Source organism: Hippopotamus amphibius, chromosome 2 (assembly GCF_030028045.1).
Source record: "Hippopotamus amphibius kiboko isolate mHipAmp2 chromosome 2, mHipAmp2.hap2, whole genome shotgun sequence".
In the NCBI taxonomy this organism is placed as follows: domain Eukaryota; kingdom Metazoa; phylum Chordata; class Mammalia; order Artiodactyla; family Hippopotamidae; genus Hippopotamus; species Hippopotamus amphibius.
In genome coordinates this window covers 44,194,858-44,215,579 of record NC_080187.1, presented here as the reverse complement: position 1 = coordinate 44,215,579, position 20,722 = coordinate 44,194,858, and the positions used below count along the sequence as shown (strand labels likewise).

The following is a 20,722-nucleotide window of genomic DNA, read 5'->3' as shown; positions in this document are numbered from 1 at the left end:
GTGATATCCAGAATCTTCACGTGCCTATTAGCCATCTGTTTGTTGTCTTTGGGAAAATGTCTGTTCAAGTCTTCCACCCGTTTTTTGATTAGATTGCTTGTTTTTTTGATACTGAGTTGTATGAGCTGTTTGCATATTTTGGATATTAACATCACTTGCACATATTTTCTCCTGTTCCATATGTTGTCTTTTCAGCAAGCACCATGCTGTTTTGATCACTGTGCTTTTGTTAGTACGCTTCAAAATCAGGAAATGTGACTGCCAAGTTTCTTTTGAAGGTTGCTTTGACTGTTTGTGGGTCCTTTGAGATGCCATATGATTTAAAAAAATTTTTTTTAAGAACTTTTATTGAGATATAATTGACATAAAATAAATTGCATGTATTTAAAGTATACAATTTGATTTTTTATTAGTAATGTATATATGGCAATCCCAATCTCCGAATTCATCCTACCCCCATATGACTTTAAAGATGAATTTTTCTATTTCTGCAAAAAACACTGGGATTTTAATGTGGATTTCGTTGAATCTGTGGGTTGCTTTGGGTAGTATTGCTATCTTAATATAGTCTTCCAGTCTGTGAACATGGAATGTCTTTCTGTTTATATGTGTTTTTACTTTATTTAAACAATGTTTTATAGGTTTTGGAGTATAAGTCATCTTCTCCTCCCCCCCAAACCCCATTAAGTTTATTCCTAAGTATTTTATTATTTTTGATGCTTTTGTAAATGGAATTGTTTCCTTAATTTCCATCTTGAATTGTTTTTTGTTAGTGTATAGAAACAACTGATTTTTTATTTTGATTGTGTATCCAGCAACATGCTGAATTCATTTATTCTAGCAGCTTTTTTGTGAAACATTTAAGTTTTTCTTCATATAAGATCATGTGATCTGTGAACAGAGTGAATTTTACTTCTTCCTTTCCAGTGTGGATGCCTTGTGTTTATTCTTCTTGCCTAATTGCTCTGGCTATGACTTTCTGTGTTGAATAAAAGAGATGAAAGTGGCCATCCTTGTCTTGTTCCTGATGTTAGAGGAAAAGACTTATCTTTCATCGAGGATGATGTTCATTGTGGGCTTTTCATATATGACCTTAATATATTGAAGTACTTTCTTTTTATTCCTAATTTTTTGAGTGTTTTTATCATGAAAGAATGTTGACATTTTTTGTATGCATTTTCTTCATCTGCTGAGGTGATCCTGTGTTTTTTTCTTCATTCTGTTAATGAGATGTATTACATTGAATTTATATGTTGAACCATCTTTCCATTCCTAGAATGTTATATTAAGTAATGATGTATAATTCTTTTAGTGTATCATTGAATTTTGTTTGCTAGTGTTTTGTTGAGGATTTTTGCCTCAATGTTCATGGGGGATATTGATCTGTATTTTTCTCGTGATATCTTTGCCTGGCTTTGGTATCAGATTAATGCTTACCTAATATATTGAGTTTGGAAGTATTTTCTTCTCTTCATTTTTTGGAAGAATTTGAGGAGGCTTTGTGTTCTCTTTTACATGTTTGGTAGATTAGCCAGTGAAACTATCTGGTCTTGGGCTTTTGTTGTTGTTGTTGTTGTTGGCAGGTTTTTGATTAATGATGAAATCTCGTTAATAGTTATAGATCTGTTCAGATTATGCGTTTCTTCATTCATTAATGGTAGGGTGAATGTTTCTAGGAATTTATCCATTTTATCTGGGCTACCAAATTTGTCAACATAGAGCGGTTTATAGTATTCTTACAATCCTTTTTATTTCTGTGAAATTGGTAGTACTATCTATTTCTTCATTTCTCATTTTAGTTACAGTTGACCCTTGAAGAATGCAGGGGTTGGGGCGTTGAAGCCCCACACAGTCGAAAATCTGTATATAACTTTACAGTTGGTCTTCCATATCTGTGGTTCACATCCTTGTGTTCAACCATCATGTAGTACTGAAGTATGTACTTATTGGAAAAAAATCCATATATAAGTGGACCCACAACATTCAAACCTGTGTTCAAAGGTCAGTTGTATTCAGCTCTTTTCTTTTTTTTATTCAGGCTAGCTAATGATTTATCAGTTTTGTTGAACTTTTTGAAGAACTGACTTCTGGTTTCATCAATTTTCTCTTGGTTTTCTGTTCTTTGTTTTGCTTATGTCTGTTCTAAACTTTATTATTTCATTCCTTCTGGTAGCTTTGGGTTTAATTTTTTCTGTTTAAGATACAGACACTGTTTACACTTAAAGCGATCACTGATAGGGAAGGACTTACTGTTGCTGTTTTGTTAATTATTTTATGTCCTATGACTTTTTGTTTCTCTTATTTTTTCTTTTTGCTTTCTTTGTTTTCAGTTTTTTTGTAGTGATATGTTTTCATTCTCTTATTTCCTTTTGTGTTTATTCTATAGATATTTCCTTTGTGGTTCCACAGGAATTACATGTAATATTTTAATGTTATAACAGTATATTTTAAACTGATACTGACTTAAATTCAATTGCATATAGTAATTTTACTCCTTTACATCTTGCCTGTATATAACATGTGTCTAGTAACATAGCCTTATATCTTTATCTTTTTGTCTTTTAAACTCTGTAAAAAAATTAAAAATGGAGTTGAAAAGTAGGACCACAGTAGTACTGGTTTCTGTATTTGCCTGTGTATCTGTGTTTACTGGAGAACTTTATATTTTTATATGCCTTCATGTTAGCACCTAGCATCCTTTCTTTTTAACTTGAAGGACTCCTTTTGAAACTTCTTGTAAGGCAGCTCTGCTGGTAATGAACTCCCTCAGCTTTTATCTGAGAATATCTTAATTTTCCCCCCACTTTTGCTGGATATAATGTTCTTGGTTGATAGTTTGTTTTTGTTTTTTTAATTCAGCACTTTAGGTATATCATTCCTCCATTTTCCAGCTTGCAATGTTTCTGCTGAGAGATGTACTGATAATCTTATTGAGGATCTTATGTACATGTCAAGTCGCTTTTCTTTTGTTGCCTTTAATAGTCTCTCTTTGATTATTGTTTCTTGCTTGAGATTCTTGAATTTGTATATCCACGTCTTTCCTCAAATTTGGGAAGTTTCTGGCTATTATTTCTTCAAATAAGATCTCTGCCCTTTTCTCTCTCCTCTTTGTGACTCCCAGGATTAATGATACATTGATCCACTTAATGATGTCCCATAAGTCCCTTAGCCTCTGTTCACTTTTCTTCATTTTTTCTTCATTTTTTCCTTTTTGCTCCTGTGTATTTTCAAGTGACTTATCTTCACATTTTCTGATTCATTCTTTTGACTGTTCAAGTCTGCTTTTGATTTTCTCTAGTGAGTTTCCAATCCAATTATTCCTTATACTCTGTTGGGGGTGTGTGTGTGTGTGTGTGTGTGTGTGTGTGTGTGTGTGTGTGTGTGTGTGTGTATGTGTTTTCTGTTTTCTTTCAAGGCTTGCTGCGGCTGCTCTAATTTACATACAACATTGTGTAAGTTTAAGGTGTGCAACATCTTGGTTTGATACATTTATGTATTGTAGTATGGTTACCACCATAGCTTTAGCTAACAGGTCTATCTCCTCCTGTAAATATCATTTCTTGTTTGTGGTGAGAACATTTAAGATTTAGTCTCTCAGCAATGTTAAAGTATATAATACAGTATTTTGACTATGGTCACTGTGCTCTGCATTAGATCTCCAGAAATTACTTATCTCCTAATTGCAAGTTTGTGTCCTTTAACAACATCTCCCCAATTCTCCCACATTCCAGTCCCTGGTAACCACCATACTACTCTGTTTCTACAAGTTTGGCTTTTTTAGACTCTTCACATAAGTGATATCATACACTGTTCATCTTTCTCTGTCTGGCTTATCTCATTAACCATAAACTTAGAGGGAGTGCATCCATGTTGTTTCAACAAGTGACTGGATTTATTTCTTTCTCATGCTGTATATTCCATTGCATATGTAAACCACATCTTCTTTATTCATTCATTTTGATGACGCTTAGGTTGTTTCCATATTTTGGCTGTTGTGAATAATGTTGCAGTAAGTGTGGGAATGCAGAAATCTTTCCGGTATCCCATTTTCTTTGTCTTTGGATATATGTGAAGAAGTGGATTTTCTGGATCATATTCAAGGTTTTCTCCTCTTTTATTTTCTGCAGTTTGATTATGGTATGCTTAGGTGTAGATTGTTTTGTTCTTTCCCTGCTTGGTATTTTCTGAGCTTTCTGGGTCTGTGGTTTGGTGTCTTTATCATTAATTTTAGAAATTTCTCAGACATTATTGCTGCAAATATTTATGTATATTTTTGCTCCTCTCTCCTTTTTTGCCTTCTGGTGTTCCCATTATGCATATGTTACAGCTTTTTCAGTTGTCCTACAGTTCTTGGACATCATGTTCCATTATTTTTATTTTTATTTTTTTCTCTTTGCATTTCATTTTGGAAGTTTGTATTTACATATTCTCAAGCTTGCTGATTATTTTTAAAGTATGTGAAATGACTTAACCTTTATTTAAAATGTACATTTTCACACCTGTTCATTATTGTAAACTTATGAACAGTCAGGGCAAAATAAGGTAGAAATTATCACATAATCCCTTGTATTTTATTTTTATTTATTTTTTATTTTTAATTGATTTTTTTCATTGAAGGAAAGATTCCTTTTTTTAAATAAATTTATTTATTCATTTATTTATTTTATTGGCTGTGTTGGGTCTTCGTTGCTGCACACGGGCTTTCTGTAGTTGCAGCGAGCGGGGGCTACTCTTCATCGTGGTGGCCTCTTGTTGCAGAGCATGGGCTCTAGGCGCATGGGCTTCAGTAGTTGTAGCACATGGGCTCAATAGTTGTGGCTTACGGGCTTAGATGCTCCGCGGGCATGTGGTATCTTCCTGGGACAGGGATTGAACCTGTGTCCCCTGAATTGGCAGGTGGATTCTTACCCACTGTAGCCATCTAGGAAGTCCTGGAAAGATTCTTTAAATCTGATAGTGCTTTACAATTTTCAAAAGTTTCACACATATGATTTTATATAATCCCATAATAACTTTCCCCCCCATCCCTATATTGTTGCTCCCCACTTCCCTTTCTCCACTGGTAACCACTAGTTTGTTTTCTATATCTGTGAGTCTTATTTGTCTATACAGTCTATATGCGTATTTTCTTATTTGTTTTAATCACTAGTTTGTTGTATTTTTTTTGAGATTCCTCATATAAGTAATATACAGTATTTGTCTTTCTTTGATTTATTTCACTTAGCATAATACCTTCCAAGTCCATCCATGCTGCTGCAAATGGCAATATTTTATTTTTTTATGGCTAGGTATTATTCCATTGTATGTATATACCACATCTTCTTAATCTATTCATCTGCTGATGGACACTTAAATTGCTTCTATATCTTGGCAATTGTAAATAATGCTGCTATGAACATTGGGTTGCATGTATATATTTTTTTCTTTTTTTTCTTAATAATGCACAAGTGTATATTTTCTAATTAGTGTTTTGGGGTTTTTTTTTTGGGATATATACCCAGGAGTGGGATTGCTGGGTCATCTGGTAGTTCTGTTTTCCATTTTTTGAGGAACCTCCATACTGTTTTCCACAGTGGCTGCACCAATTTACATTCCCACCAACAGTGTACCAGAGTTCCCTTTTCTCCATGTCCTTGCCAACATTTGTTACTTGTCTTCTTTTTGATGATTGCCATTCCTACAGGTATGAAATGGTATCTTATTTTGGTTTTGATTTGCATTTCCCTGATGATTAGTGATGTTGAGCATGTTTTCATATGCCTTTTGGCCATCTGCATGTCTTCTTTGGGAAAATATCTATTCAGTTCCTTTGCCCAATTTTTTTTTTAAACTTTTATTGAGATAAAAATTCTCAAAAAACTTTTACAGACAATAAACAAGATAACAGACAATAAACAGCATATATTTAGAGTGTACAATTTGGTATCCCTATCTCCCAATTCATTCCCCATCAACCCTCCCTGCTTTCCCCACTTGGTGTCCATATGTTTGTTCTCTACATCTGTGTCTCTATTTCTGCCTTGCATTTCCTCTTTCATAGTTGTTAGCATTTGCCTTATGTATTGAGGTGCTCCTATATTGGGTGCATATATATTTATAATTGTTATCTCCTCTTCTTGGATGGATCCCTTGATCTTTATGTAATGTCCTTTCTTGTCTCTTGTAACATTTTCAATTTTAAAGTCTATTTTATCTGATATGAGTTTTGCTACTCCAGCTTTCTTTTGATTTTCATTTGCATGGAATATCTTTTTCCATCCCCTCACTTTCCATCTGTATGTGTCCCTAGGTTTGAAGGGGGTCTCTTATAGACAGCGTATGTATATGGGTCTTGTTTTTGTATCCATTCAGCCAATCTGTGTCTTTTGGTTGGTGCATTTAGTCCATTTACATTCAAGGTAGTTATCAATATATATGTTCCTATTACCATTTTCTTAATTGTTTTATGTTTTTGTAGGTGCTTTTCTTCTCTTATGTTTCCCACTTAGAGAAGTTCCTTTAGCATCTGTTGTAGGGCTGGTTTGGTGGTGCTGAATTCTCTTCGCTGTTGCTTGTCTGTAAAGCTTTTGATTTCTCCGTCAAATCTGAATGAGATCCTTGCTGGATAGAGTATTCTTGATTATAGGTTCTTCCCTTTCATCAGTTTAAATATATCATGCCACTCCCTTCTGGCTTGCCGAGTTTCTGCTGAGAAATCAGCGGTTACCCTTATGGGAGTTCCCTTGTATGTTATTTGTTGTTTTTCCCTTGTTGCTTTTAATAACTTTTCTCTGTCTTTAATTTTTGTGATTTTGACTACTATATGTCTTGGCGTGTTTCTTCTTGGGTTTATCCTTCCTGGGACTCTCTGCACTTCCTGCACTTGGGTAGCTATTTCCTTTCCCATGTTAAGGAAGTTTTCAACTATAATCTCTTCCAATATTTTCTTGGGTCCTTTCTCTCTCTCTTCTCCTTCTGGGACCCCTATAATGCGAATGTTGGTGCGTTTAACATTGTCCCAGAGGCTGCTAAGGCTGTCTTCAGTTCTTTTCATTCTTTTTTCCTTATTCTTTTCTGCATCACTGATTATCACCATTCTGTCTTCCAGGTCACTTATTCGTCCTTCTGCCTCAGTTAATCTGCTGTTGGTTCCTTCTAGTGTATTTTTCATTTCAGTTATTGTGTTGCATATCTCTGTTTGCTCTTTAATTCTTCTAGGTCTTTGGTAAACTTTTCGATCTTTGCATCCAGTCTTTTTTCAAAGTCCTGGATCATCTTCCCCATCATTATTCTGAATTCTTTTTCTGGAAGGGTGCCTATCTCCTGTTCATTTAGTTGTTTTTCTGGTGTTTTATCTTGTCCCTTCATCTGGTACAAAGTCCTCTGCTTTTTCCTTTTCTCTATCTTTCTGTGTATGTCGTTTTCAGTTCCACAGGACAAAATACTGCTGATACTGCTTGATACTGCTGTCTGCCCTCTTGTGGAGGAAGCTGTCTAGGAGGCTCATGTGTGCTTCCTGATGGGAGGGACTCCCTTTGCCCGTTTTTAATAGTTTTTTTTTGTTGTTGTTGTTTGCTTACTTCTTTGTTTTGCCACACCACATGGCATGCAGGATCTTAGTTCCCCAGCCAGGGATTGAACCTGGGCCACCCTGCAGTGGAAGCTCAGAGTCCCAACCGTTAGACTGCCAGGGAACTTCCTGGGTTTTTTTTTTTTATATTGGTGTTGAGTTGTATGAGCTGTTAATATATGTTGGATATTAACTCCTTATCAGTCATATCATTTACAAATATTTTTTTCTCATTCAGTAGGTTGTCTTTTTGTTTTGTTGATGGTTTCTTTGTTGTGCAAAACTTTTAAGTTTAATTAGGTTCTTTTTTTTTTTCTTGCTTTTGTTTCTTTGGCCTTAGAAGACGGATCCAAAAAATATTGCTGCAATTTATGTTAAAGAGTGTTCTGCCTATGTTTTTCTCTTGTGTCTGTAAGTATCTGGTTTTACATTTAGGTCTTTAATCCATTTTGAGTTTATTGTCATATATGGTGTTAGAAAATGTTCTAATTTTGTTCTTTTACATTTAGCTGTCCAGTTTTCTCAGTACCACTTATTGAAGAGACTGTCTTTTCTCCAGTGTATATTCTTGTCTTCTTTCTCTTAGATTAATTGATCATAAGTGTGTGGGTTTATTTCTGGACTCTCCTTTTACATTGATCAGTGTGTTTTTGTGCCAGTACCATGATGTTTGATTACTTTAGCTTTGTATTCTGAAGTCAGGGAGTGTGATTACTTCAGCTCTGTTCTGCTTTCTCAAGGTTGTTTTGGCTGTTTAGGGTCTTTTGTGTTTCTATGCAACTTTTAAAATTATTTGTTCAAGTTCTGTGAAAAATGCCATTGGTATTTTGATAGAGATTGCATTGAATCTGTACTTTGTCTTGGGTGGTATGGTTACTTTAACAGTATTAATTCTTTCAATTCAAGAATATGGCATATCTTTTCATCTGTTTGTGTCATTTTCAGTTTCTTTCATCAGTGTCTTATAGTTTTCTTTTTTTTTTCTCTTTAGTTAAATATTTTATTTTATTTTGGAGTACAGTGACAATATTGTGTTAGCTATACTGTACAGCAAAGTGATTCAGCTATACGTATACATGTGTCCTCTCTTTTTTGGATTTCCTTCTTATTTAGGTTACCACAGAGCACTGAGTAGAGTTCCCTGTGCTGTACAGTACGTTCTCATTAGTTATCTATTTTATACATAGTATCAGTAGTGTATATATGTCAATCTCAATCTCCCAATTCATCCCACCTCCCCCTTCCCCCTTGATATCCATATGTTGTTCTCTACGTCTGTGTCTCTATTTCTGCTTTGTAAATAAGATTACCTATACAGATTTTTTCAGATTCCACATAATATATATTTGTTTTTCTCTTTCTGACTTACTTCACTCTGTATGACAGTCTCTAGGTCCATTCAGATGTCTACAAATGACTCAATTTCATTCCTTTTAATGGCTGAGTAATATTCCATTGTATATATGTACCATATTTTCTTTATCCATTTCTCTACTGATGGACATTTAGGTTCCTTCCATGTCCTGGCTTTTGTAAATAGTGCTGCAGTGAACTTTGGGGTGCGTATGTCTTTTTGATTTATGGTTTTCTCAGGGTATATGCCCAGTAGTGGGATTGCTGGGTCATATGTTAGTTCTATTTTTAGTTTTTTAAGGAACCTCCATATGTTCTCCATAGTGGCTGTACCAGTTTACATTCCCACCAACAATGCATGAGGGTTCCCTTTTCTCCACACCCTCTCCAGCATTTATTGTTTGTAGATTTTTTGATGATGGTCATTCTGACCAGTGTGAGGTGATGCCTCATTATAGTTTTGATTTGTGTTTCTCTAATAGTTAGTGATGTTGATCATCTTTTCATGTGTTTGTTGGCCATCTGCATGTCATAGAAAATCCTTAAGACACCACCAGAAAGCTGCTGTTGCTCATCAGTGAATCTGGTAAAGTTGTGGGATACAAAATTAACATATAGAAATCTGTTGCATTTCTATACACTAACAACAAAATATCAGAAAGAGAAAATAAGGAAACAGTCTGATTTACTATCTCATCAAAAAAGAATAAAATGCCTAGGAATAAATCTTCCCAATGGGGTAAAAGACCTGTACTCAGAAATCTGTAAGATATGTCTTTTATGTTGAGATATGTTTTCTCTCTTCCTGCTTTCTGGAGGGTTTTTCTCATAAATGGATGTTGAATTTTATTAAAAGCTTTTTCTGCATCTCTTGAGATGATCATATGGTTTTTATTCTTCAATTTGGTAATGTGCTGTATCACACTGATTGTTTTGCGGATATTGAAAACTCCTTGCATCCCTGGGATAAATCCTACTTGATCATAGGTTATGATCCTCTTAATGTATTGTTGGATTTGGTTTGTTAGTATTTTATTCACAAATTTTGCATCTGTGGTCATCAGTGATATTGGCCTGTAATTTTCTTTTTTGTGATATCTTTGGTTTTGGTATCAGGGTCGTGGTGGTGGCCTCATAGAATGAGCTTAGAAGTGTTCCTTTGTCTGCAGGTTTTTGGAGTAGTTTCAGAAGGATAGGTGTTAATTTTTCTCTAAGTGTTTGTTAGAACTCACCTTTGGAGCCATCTGGTCCTGGACTTTTTTTTGTTGGGAGTTTTTAAATCACAGTTTCACATTCAGTACTTATAATTGATCTTTTTATATTTTCTATTTCTTCCTGATTCAGTCTTGGGAGATTGCACCTTTCTAAGAATTTGTCCATTTCTTCTAGGTTGTCCATTTTATTGGCATGTAGTTGCCTGTAGTAGTCTCTTATGGTCATTTGTATTTCTGTGTTGTCCATTATAACTTCTCATTTTTCATGTGTAATTTTATTGATTTAAGCCCTCTCCCTTTTTTTCTTGATGAGTCTCACTGAAGGTTTATCAATTTTGTTTCTTTTCAAAGAATCAGCTTTTGGTTTCATTGGTCTTTTCTGTTTTCTTGGTCTCTATTTCATTTACTTCTGCTCTGATCTTCATGATTTCTTTCCTTCTGCTAATTTTGTTTTGTTTGTTCTTCTTTCTGTAGTTGCTTTAGGTGTAAGGTTAGGTTTTTTAATTGAGATTTTTCCTGTTTCCTGAGGTAAGCCTGTATTGCTGTAAACTTCCCTCATAGAGCTGCTTTTGCTGCATCCCATAGGTTTGGATTGTCGTTTTTTCATTTTCATTTGTCTCTAGGTATTTTTCAATTTCCTCTTTGATTTCTTCAGTGATCCATTGGTTGTTTAGTAACATATTGATTAGCCCACCTGTTTGTGTTTTTTTGCAGTTTTTTTCTTTTAGTTAATTTCTAATCTTATATTGTTGTGGTCAGAAAAGATGTTTGATATGATTTCAATTTTTCTTAAATTTACCTAGGCTTGCTTTGTGGCCCAGCATGTGATGTATCCTGGAGAATGTTCTATGTGCACTTAAAAAGAATGTGTATTTTGCTGCTTTTGGATTGAATTCTCTATGTGTATCAGTTAAGTACATGTAGTCTAGTCTGTCATTTAAATCTAGTGTTTCCTTATTCATTTTCTGTCTGGATGATCTGTCCATTGATATATGTGGGGGTGTTAAAATCCCTTATTATTGTTGTGTTACTGTTGATTTCCCTTTTTATGTTTGTTAATATTTGCCTTGTATAGTTAGGTGCTCTTGTCTTGGGTTCACATATATTTAGAACTGTTATATCTTCTTCTTGGTTTGATCCTTTGAGCAGTGTGTAGTGTCCTTTTTTGTTTTTTATTACAGTCTTTATTTTAAAATCTATTTCATATGATGTAAGTATTGCTAGTCGGGTTTTCTTTTGATTTCCATTTACATGGAATACCTTTTTTCATCCTTCCACTTTCAGTCTGTGTGTGTCTCTAGATCCGAAGTGAGTCTCTTGTAGGCAGCATATAATCATATCTTGTTTCTGTATCCATTCAGCCACTCTATGTCTTTTGGTTGGAGCATTTAGTCCATTTACATTTAAGGTAATTATTGATATGTATGTTCTTATTGTCATTTTGTTGTTTTGAATTTGTTTTTGTAGGTTTCTCCCCCCCCCCGCCCCATTTCTCCTTTTGTTCTCTTCTCTTGTGGTTTGATGAATAGCTATTGTGTTATGTTTGGGATTCCTTTTCTTTTTTGTGTATATTATCTATTATAGATTTTTGGTTTGTGGTTATCATCATGTTTTTGTATAGCAGTTTATGCAAAACATAATAGCCAAAAACTTCCCTAACATGAGAAAGGAAACACTCAAATCCAGGAAGTGCAGAGAGTCCCATACATTATAAACCCAAGGAGGAACACACCAAGACACATATTAGTCAAGTTGACAGAAATTAAAGACAGAGAAAATATTGAAAGCAATGAGGGAAAAGCCACACATAACGTACTAGGAAATCCCCATAAGGTTATCAGCTGCTCTTATCAGCAGGAACTCTTCAGGCTAGAAGGGAGTGGCACAATATATTCAAAGTGATGAAAGGGTAAAACCTACAACCAAGAATATTCTACCTAGCAAGGCTGTCCTTCACATTTGATGGAGAGATCAAAAGCTTTACAGACAAGCAAAAGCTAAAGGAGTTCAGCACTGCCAAACCAACTTTACAACAAATTTTAAAGGAACTTCTCTAGGTGAAAAAAGAAAAGGCCACAGTTCAAAGCAAGAATATTATTAAATGAAAAGGCTCACAGGTAAAAGGCAAACATACAGTAAAGGTAGGAAATCATCCATACACAAAGCTGGTAGGGAAGTTAAAAGGCAAAAGTAGCCAAATCATCTATACCCACAATAAGCAGTTAAGATATAAACAATTAGGTATAAAATATGATATCAAAAATAGTCATCATGAGGGGAGAAGAATACAAATACAAGTTTTTAAAAATGCATTTGAGATCAACTTAAAACAATCATGTATATATATGTAGGTATGTATATACATGTACATACACATAGGATTGGCCAAAAAGTTTGTTTGGGTTTTCCTGTAACAGAAAAACCTGAACAAACATTTTGGCCAACTTGATATGTATTGACTGCTATACAGAAACCTCATGGTAACCAGAAAAACCAAAGATCTAAAATCACTTGTATTTTTAATGTACTATAAGTATCTAGAATTAGATTTATATGGGAACATTAACTTTGTCGAACATTTTAATGTCATTATCTCTTAATCTTTTTTTCAGTGTCATGTATTTTTCATTTTGCTGCACTGTGAGTCCTTTTTTATTTGTTAAGAAAAATGTATTTAATAGAAATCTTATTTCTATCAGATTTAGTTTCTTAACCATTATATAGAGATATTGTATAACATTATAGACTTATCTAAAACTATTTCATTTATAGAAGCTACATTTTAATGCAAAATATTTTATAATAAAATTTTTCAGTTGTGCTCAGTAATTCATTTTACGTCAGCATAGTATATTGATTTGAAAAAAAAATTCAGAGCACAAAGTATATTGAAGGTTGCCAGTACAAAGAATTATCTATTAATGAAAAGTTTAAGCTATACCTTTGAACGTTACAGTAGGTAAAAAAAAAAAAAAAGTGATACTCCACATACCTATTATCATTCACTGATTGGTCACTACCACAGTGTAGCAGTAAGTTTGTGTCTGATTGTACAACTTACCTCTATTAGATGTTTACTCATGTTTATTTCTAGGTGTTTTTCCCCATACATTATGTGAACATCTAGGCAACAGTTACTCATATTCAAATTACTGCTTAAAAGTGAAGGCATTCATTTTCTGTGGCAGAATTAAAACAGAGCAAGATATGACAGCATTCTAATATCTCTGGGAAATCCTTGTTAATCTCACATTGATGGATTAAAAATTTCTTTCCAATTGTTCATTGCAAATATATTTAAATATAGTTCATTTTTTTCCTATATTTTCTTTTATCATGCTATGTTGGTAGGTTCATGTTATTTGTATAATTTTGATGAAAATGTATTCATTAACATTGAGCTACAACTGTAGAGTTAAGAACTTATAATAAATGATAATAAATTCTTCAGCTTAGTCTCAGCTTATATGTTTGACCAGATTAGACTAAGTTGAAGAATGAAGGTGAGCCAACAATCATAGTTGGATTCTGTTTCTGTTATGTACATTTTTATAATTATTTTCCTTAGTATGACATTTAGGAGTGAATTATACCTAACCTGTTAAAATAAAGGTTATTTGAATATTTCAATTTTATTTTTTAATAATCTTTTCATTTAGGAGCTGTGGCCCTGAAGAATCTTGAAATTAAAGAAAATGCCCTGGTAGGTTTTGACTATAAAAATTTTGTTGTATTAGTGCATTTAGTTATATAGATGTCTTCTTGATTTACTTTATCATCTTACATTATTTAAGTTTGAGAAAATTTTTAAAAAGTAATTTTTGTAAAATGTGAATTTTTCAAAATGGACTTTTAATCTTCGTAAAAGTACAAACTGACAGTGAACTTTTCCCCACTAAAAATATTTCTAAAATTTATCTCTTCCCATATGGTTTCATTTTAGATTGTTAACTTACCTTTCCAATCATCTTCAGGTTTTTTTTTTCAAAACCATTTTAATCATTTTTTGCCACAGAATACAGTAGCATTAATTATAGTGTTGTGTAACCATCATCAGTGTGTTTTAACTAAAACATTTTTATTATACCAAGAGGAACCCTGTAACCTGTAAGAAATATGTAATTCTCCATTCCCTCTCCCCATACACCCTGTTAATTTCTACTTTCTGTTTCTCTTGATTTGCCTATTCCAGGTACCTCATATAAATGGAATCCTACTATGTTTGTCATTTTGTGTCTAGTTTACTTCCATAAGTCCTTCAAGATTTGTCCATGTTGTATCATTTATCAGAAAATCGCTCCTTTTTATGGCTGAATAACATTGTATTGTATGTATATGCCACATTTTGTCTATCTTGTTGATGGACACTTGGGTTGTTTCTGCCTTTTGTCGCTTGTGAATAATGCTGTTATGAACATTAGCATGCATGTGTGTTCAAGTCCTTGCTTTCAGTTCCTGTGTGTAAATACTTAGGAGTGAAATTGCTGGATTATTTGGTAATTTTATGTTTAGCCTTTTCAGGAACTGCCACGCTGTTTTCCATAGCAGTTGAACCATTTTTATGCAGGCAGGATACCTTGGAGATTTTGCCGGTTCGTTTCCAGTCCACTGCAATAGGGTGAATACTATCGCAGTAAAGCAAGTCACATGAATTTTTTGGTTTCCCAGTGCATATAAAAATGATATTTACCCTATGCTATAGTCTAAAACACCAGTGTACATACCTCAACTGAAAAATAGCGCTGTTGGGAAAGTGATGCTGATAGATTTGCGTAACACAGGATTGCTGTAAAACTTCAATTTGTTAAAAAACAAAACAAAACAAAACAAAAACTCCTGCAGTATCTGGGAAGTGCAAGAAAGCAAAGAACAATAAAATGAGGTATGCCTGAATTCCCACCAGCAATGCATGAGGGTTCCAATTTCTCCACATCCTTGACAACATTTATTTTCTGGTTTTTGATAATAGCCATCCTAATGGGTATGAAGTGGTATGTCATTTTGGTTTTCCTTAGCACTTATCTAATGACCAGTGAGGCTGAGCATCTTTTCATGTGCCATTTTTATATGTTCTTTGGAGAAATGTTTATTGAAAAGCACTGCTGATTTTTTCAATCAATTTTTTTTTGGTTGAGTTTAGGTTATTTATATATTTTGGATATTTCCCTTTATCAGAAGAGGGATTTGCAAATACTTCCTCCCATTCTGTGGGTTGTCTTATGTGTTTATTAAGTGTTAGGTACAAAATTTTTTTATGCAAAAAAATTTAAATTTTGATGAAATTGAATTCATCTTTTTTTTTATTGTTGTTGTTACCTGTGCCTTTTGTGTGATAGTTCAAGAAATCATTGCCCAATCTAATGTCCAGAGGATGTCACCTTTTGTTTTCTTCTAAGGGTTTCATAGTTTTAGTTCTTATGTTAGGTCTTTTGTTCATTCTGAGTTAATTTTTGTATATGGTATAAGATAAGGGTCCAGCTGCACTCTTTTACAAGTGGATATCCAGTTTTCCTAGCACCATTTATTGGGAAGGTTGTCCTATCCCATTGGATGGGGAGAAATTTATTTAAGGATATTTTTTGCAAAATGGAGTTTAATCTCCCTAGAAATACAAACTGACAGTGGAATTTCCCGCTTCTTTTTCAAACAGTGTAAAAGCTGTAGTGCTCTGGTAATGGGTAACTTAGGTGGTCAGTATTGCTGTAGAACTTTCCCTATTTGTTTTAAGGCAATCAGTTTCTCTGAATTTTATGGATTTCAAGATAATATTGCAATTATGTATTTATAAATTTAAATAAGTGTTGAGGGTAAAGAGAAAATGTAAGTTGACTTAAATCCCTTAAGTAAATTTGGGAAGAAACAAATAGTCATCTGTTTTGTTGAACTGTATATGTGCTAATATTTTGCATATTTTTTTCTGTAGAGTCAACTGGATGTACCATTTAAAATTAAAGTTGGCCATATAGGTAAGTTATTTTTATTATTTGAATGTTTTCTCTGTTGGACATGCAACCAGAATACTGTGTCTGATATCTATATAATGTGATATATATAATGTTTCTGAGCATAAATTAAAAGAATTATATGTTTTCATCTACGTAGAGCTTAATTGTGTAACTTAAAAATGTTGTGGTCCATGTATCCCTTGTTCAATACCTGTGAAATTGTAACATCTTATTAAGTGTTAAAATGAGTTGAAATCCAAAGTGTTGAATCTAATAGAGAGCATGATTGTCTCAATTTCTTAAGTTTCTGCCTAGTTATCTTTGCTGTGTTCTGATTAGCCATGGATATGTGGCATAAGGAGTAGAGCCTGGATCATCCAGGCAGTATAGCTAGAAACCAATCAAAATCCTAGTTTCCATTCTGGAAGTTTTCTAGTTTTCTAGGAAATACTCTGCTGTTTTTCTTGTTTTGTATTATTTTACCAGTTTTTGTAGTTTACATATTAAATGAATATGATGTTTTAATGTGTTTAATAAAGACATGTATATTTGGTTTCTTAAATTATTTTGGTTTATTGTTTTAACTTTATTGTTTAAACTATTGGTTTAAGTATTATGTAGGATGATAATGTTATTATTTGTGGCTTGGAGGTATTTTTGTTATACAGATAATTTGTGTAGTAGAATTTATATGTTATTGCAGTGTATTGGTGTCTCTTGGGGAATGAGGTATTCTGAAAGCTTATATAAATTACATGATGAACGTCTCCACAAGTTTGTGCTCTTATAGTTGGTATTAGACCGTATGCCAAAGAAAATTTTCATCATTTACATTGTTGAGACTCAAATTCTGTTTGCCTCCTTCTCCCTGCCCCCATAATTTAAAGACTACTTAGTGTAAATAAGATGGGAAAAATGTCTCCCATTACTTTTCCATCTAATATATTTATTTTTGCAGATTTTTATATGATTGTTTACATGTGAACCTTTTGACTTCTTGTAATCATGGTATATGTATGATTTTATGTTACATTTTTAAGTTAGCATTTAATAAAGATTTCTCATGACCCATGTCCCTTATTTCTTTTTTTTTTTTTAATTTATTTATTTTATTGGCTGTGTTGGGTCTTCGTTGCTGCACACGGGCTTTCTCTAGTTGCGGCGAGTGGGGGCTACTCTTCCTTATGGTGCGCAGGCTTCTCATTGTGGTGGCCTCTCTTTTTGCAGAGCACGGGCTCCAGGCGCTTGGGCTTCAGTAGTTGTGGCATATGGGCTCAATAATTGTGGCTCACAGGCTCTAGAGCGCAGGCTCAATAGTTGTGGCGCACGGGCTCCGTGGCATGTGGTATCTTCCTGGGGCAGGGATCAAACCCGTGTCCCCTGCACTGGCGGGCAGATTCTTACCCACTGGGCCACCTAGGAAGTCCCATGTCCCTTATTTCTTAAGGTAGTGTAATAATCCAGTGAATGCATATTTGGACAATGTAACTTATATTTCTATTGGTACAAAAATATTACAGTAAACATTTTCATATACCTTTTGAAAATATTCCAAAAGTCATTGAATTTTATAACTGTGATCATTGTAAATCAATGTATGTAAATTTAGCATCAATTCAAGAAAAATAAAAATTTATTTAAGGACAGTAGATAGACCTGCTTTCATTTAGAGCCTACCTTCTTTCCTTTCTCTCTTTTCTGACCATGTTTAAAAATGATGATAGGTAATTTTCAGTGTTAATATAAGGTAGTAGAAAGTACACTACACTAATATCTAATACATAAGATAATCTTGAGAATCACTTAAGGTGTTGTTTGCATATCTCTATCCTAGAACCTGCCATTCTTTAATATCATTATTTTTTCTTCTAGACAATAAGTTTCTTGAGAAGTAGATTTAACTTTAAAATTTAATTTTATTGTATCTTCACTTAGCACAATATTTGGCATATAGTAGGAACACAGTGTGTTCAATGAAAGAAGTACGTAATTCCAAATGAGTGGTACAGCAGTACAGCCAGTTTTATAAGAACATGTAGTCCCCTTGCCATTAATGGGGGTTTTTATTCTTCCTGATCTTTCAGAGTTTTCAGCATTTAGCATGCAGAATTACTACATACATATCAAATATGAATACTCACATATGTATTTTCAAAGTAATTGTTTTCACATGGAAGATTTTTGAAATTACCTTTGTTTATATTTTTTCTGAATTTTCCAAATTTTCTGTAAGAAGCCTGCACTTATAAGGAGAGGAAAAAACAGTTTGGCTTAAAAAAAAAGGACTTAGTGGTTGAAAATGGTACATTGTTAGTATTATGTGTGTGTCTTTTTCATACTTAATGCTGTTGTGTCACTGTTCTCTGTCCTTTTGTTCACTTACTTTTTTGGATTATTAATGTGTGTATATGTGCATAAGCAGTCTGCTTGATACATTTATAAATAAACTGTCAAATTTGTCACAATTATCTTTTCCAATTTGCTCACTTAATTTTGGTTATATTTTGGACATTATAGAAATTTGAAATGGTCACTGTCTTCTCTGATTTTGAAACTTAGAAAGTTATTCCTCTTTTAGAAATCAGTTTGTTTTTCTCTGAATTGACTTAATATGAAGAAATCTTTTTCTTAATTTAGGATTTTTCTTAAAACATGGATTTTTGGGGTTATGTAATGCAATATGTCTAAGTATGTATTACTAATCAGTTAATGCAACAAAGATGTATTTAAGAAGTCTTTCCCTTCCCCAATCATGACAGCTATTTCTGAATCTAGAGATTCATACTTTCTAAGAAAAATGTTTAAGTATTGAAAAAAAACTATTATAGACATCTTCTAAATACATAAAACTAGAATTAATAGTATAATGAGCCCCTTACATAGTATTTTTTAGTTCAAGAAATCTAATGCTTTTTAAAATACTTTGCTATTGGGTTGCAGTAAAACATTGTCATTAGTGGGAATGATTTTCTAATATTGCCTTAGGATCCTTGATTGTTACCATTGAAATTTGTGAATACATACATTTTTGATAATCATGCTTATGAATATACTATATATATCTACATATGTGTAAAATCTCTATACAAAATACACTTATATAAAGTATGTAATCTACCTTTTTAAAGTATAGGAGAAATATTTCTTAGAGATTTTGAGTAAGAATTGGGGAAAATCAATATTATAAAATCAAGGGTTGTTGGTTACTGGAAGAATAATATTGGTATGTTTGTAGTACATATCACCATAAATAGAAACTTGTAAATATTTAGAATATGGTTTAGTAGATTTTCCAACAATACTAGTACAGATAATTTCAAATCATCAATATAAAGCTTTTTTGTTTGTGGTTGTAAAATAGCTTTCTACAAAGTTAATGAGCTCATGAGGTCAGAGGCTACTTTGTTATCTCTTTTAATGCCTGCCAGAAAATAGGTTGATAGTAAATCTAGGTTGAAAGAATAATACTTTTTGTCTTTTTTTTTTTCCACATAGGTAATCTTAGTCTTGTAATCCCATGGAAAAACCTTTATACCCAACCAGTTGAAGCTCTACTGGAAGACATTTATTTACTCATAGTGCCTTCTTCTAGTAAGTCAAATTTTAAACATTATCATTTCAGTTACTCTCTTATGTGTGTGGAAAAATCTTTATATTTGATATTTGTTAATAATTTTTGTGAATTTTTTGAGATTTTTTTAATATTTAAATTTGGTATTTGATAATACAAAATAAATTGGTTTTTTCACTCTAAGTTTTTGCAGACTTTGAATTAATGATTATTTTCTAGGATTTTTTTGGAATGTATATATTTGAATTTAAGGTAATTAAGATTCTTTCTTTTTTATACTTCCTGTAGGAATAAAATATGATCCTTTAAAAGAAGAAAAACAACTCTTTGAAGCAAAGCAACAGGAGCTGAAAAGAATAGAAGAAGCAAAACAAAAAGTAGCTGATCAAGGTAGATAAAAGAAATATAAGAATGGTAATAAGAAAAGCAGAGAGGACCAAATTTATCACATTTGAATATTATTTTCTTCTTGAAGCACTAAGATTACTTTAAAAATAGGACAGAATCTTATTACATGAGGAATTTTAATGTGATTTCTATGTTTTATCATATTTATAGAAATTTTACCTTAATAGAAGTTTACCTTAGTGCAAATAATATTCTTAGCTTATAAGGGTAAGGTTAGTTTTTAACTATAGTAATTAATTTCATCAAGTATATTTTCTTACCTTTGTTGTCTTCTCTTTCTTATTCCACTTGTATCAGTTCTTCACCTTTTGGAGATACTTAGTCTCTTGATATATTTTTCCAACTCTGTTTACCCTCTGGCTTCACATCCATTCCTATTAAGCCTAGACCAAAATGGTCCATTACTTTAACCCCCTTCTTTTGTCAGTGATAGAGTGTCCGGCAGAAATCTAACCCCTTTCCACTTATGCTGGTGATGATAGTGGTGTCACCTTCAACATCTATGCTCTGTACTCTGACTCTTAACTTCTCCTTCCAGTGAATCTTTCTCCTGGCATGTAAATATACTATAGCCTCTCTTATCTTTAAACATAAAGTTATGTTCCTAACTTTATCTGCTTTACCTCATGCTCCTCTGTCCTTCAATAGCTAAGCATCTTAAAAGAAATATATGTGTACTGAT

The 20,722-nt window shown here is 33.1% G+C and overlaps 1 protein-coding gene across 2 annotated transcripts in view; it reads left to right on the top strand.

Moving 5' to 3' along the window:
- VPS13A (vacuolar protein sorting 13 homolog A) overlaps nucleotides 1–20,722 on the top strand; it is a 261,903-nt gene that overhangs the window by 14,438 nt on the left and 226,743 nt on the right. For both annotated transcript variants that reach the window (XM_057725285.1, XM_057725286.1), the window contains exons 2-5: nucleotides 13,776–13,819; nucleotides 16,040–16,082; nucleotides 19,557–19,652; nucleotides 19,921–20,022. In XM_057725285.1, the coding sequence (XP_057581268.1) occupies nucleotides 13,776–13,819; nucleotides 16,040–16,082; nucleotides 19,557–19,652; nucleotides 19,921–20,022 (285 nt within the window). The remainder of the gene's footprint in view (nucleotides 1–13,775; nucleotides 13,820–16,039; nucleotides 16,083–19,556; nucleotides 19,653–19,920; nucleotides 20,023–20,722) is intronic.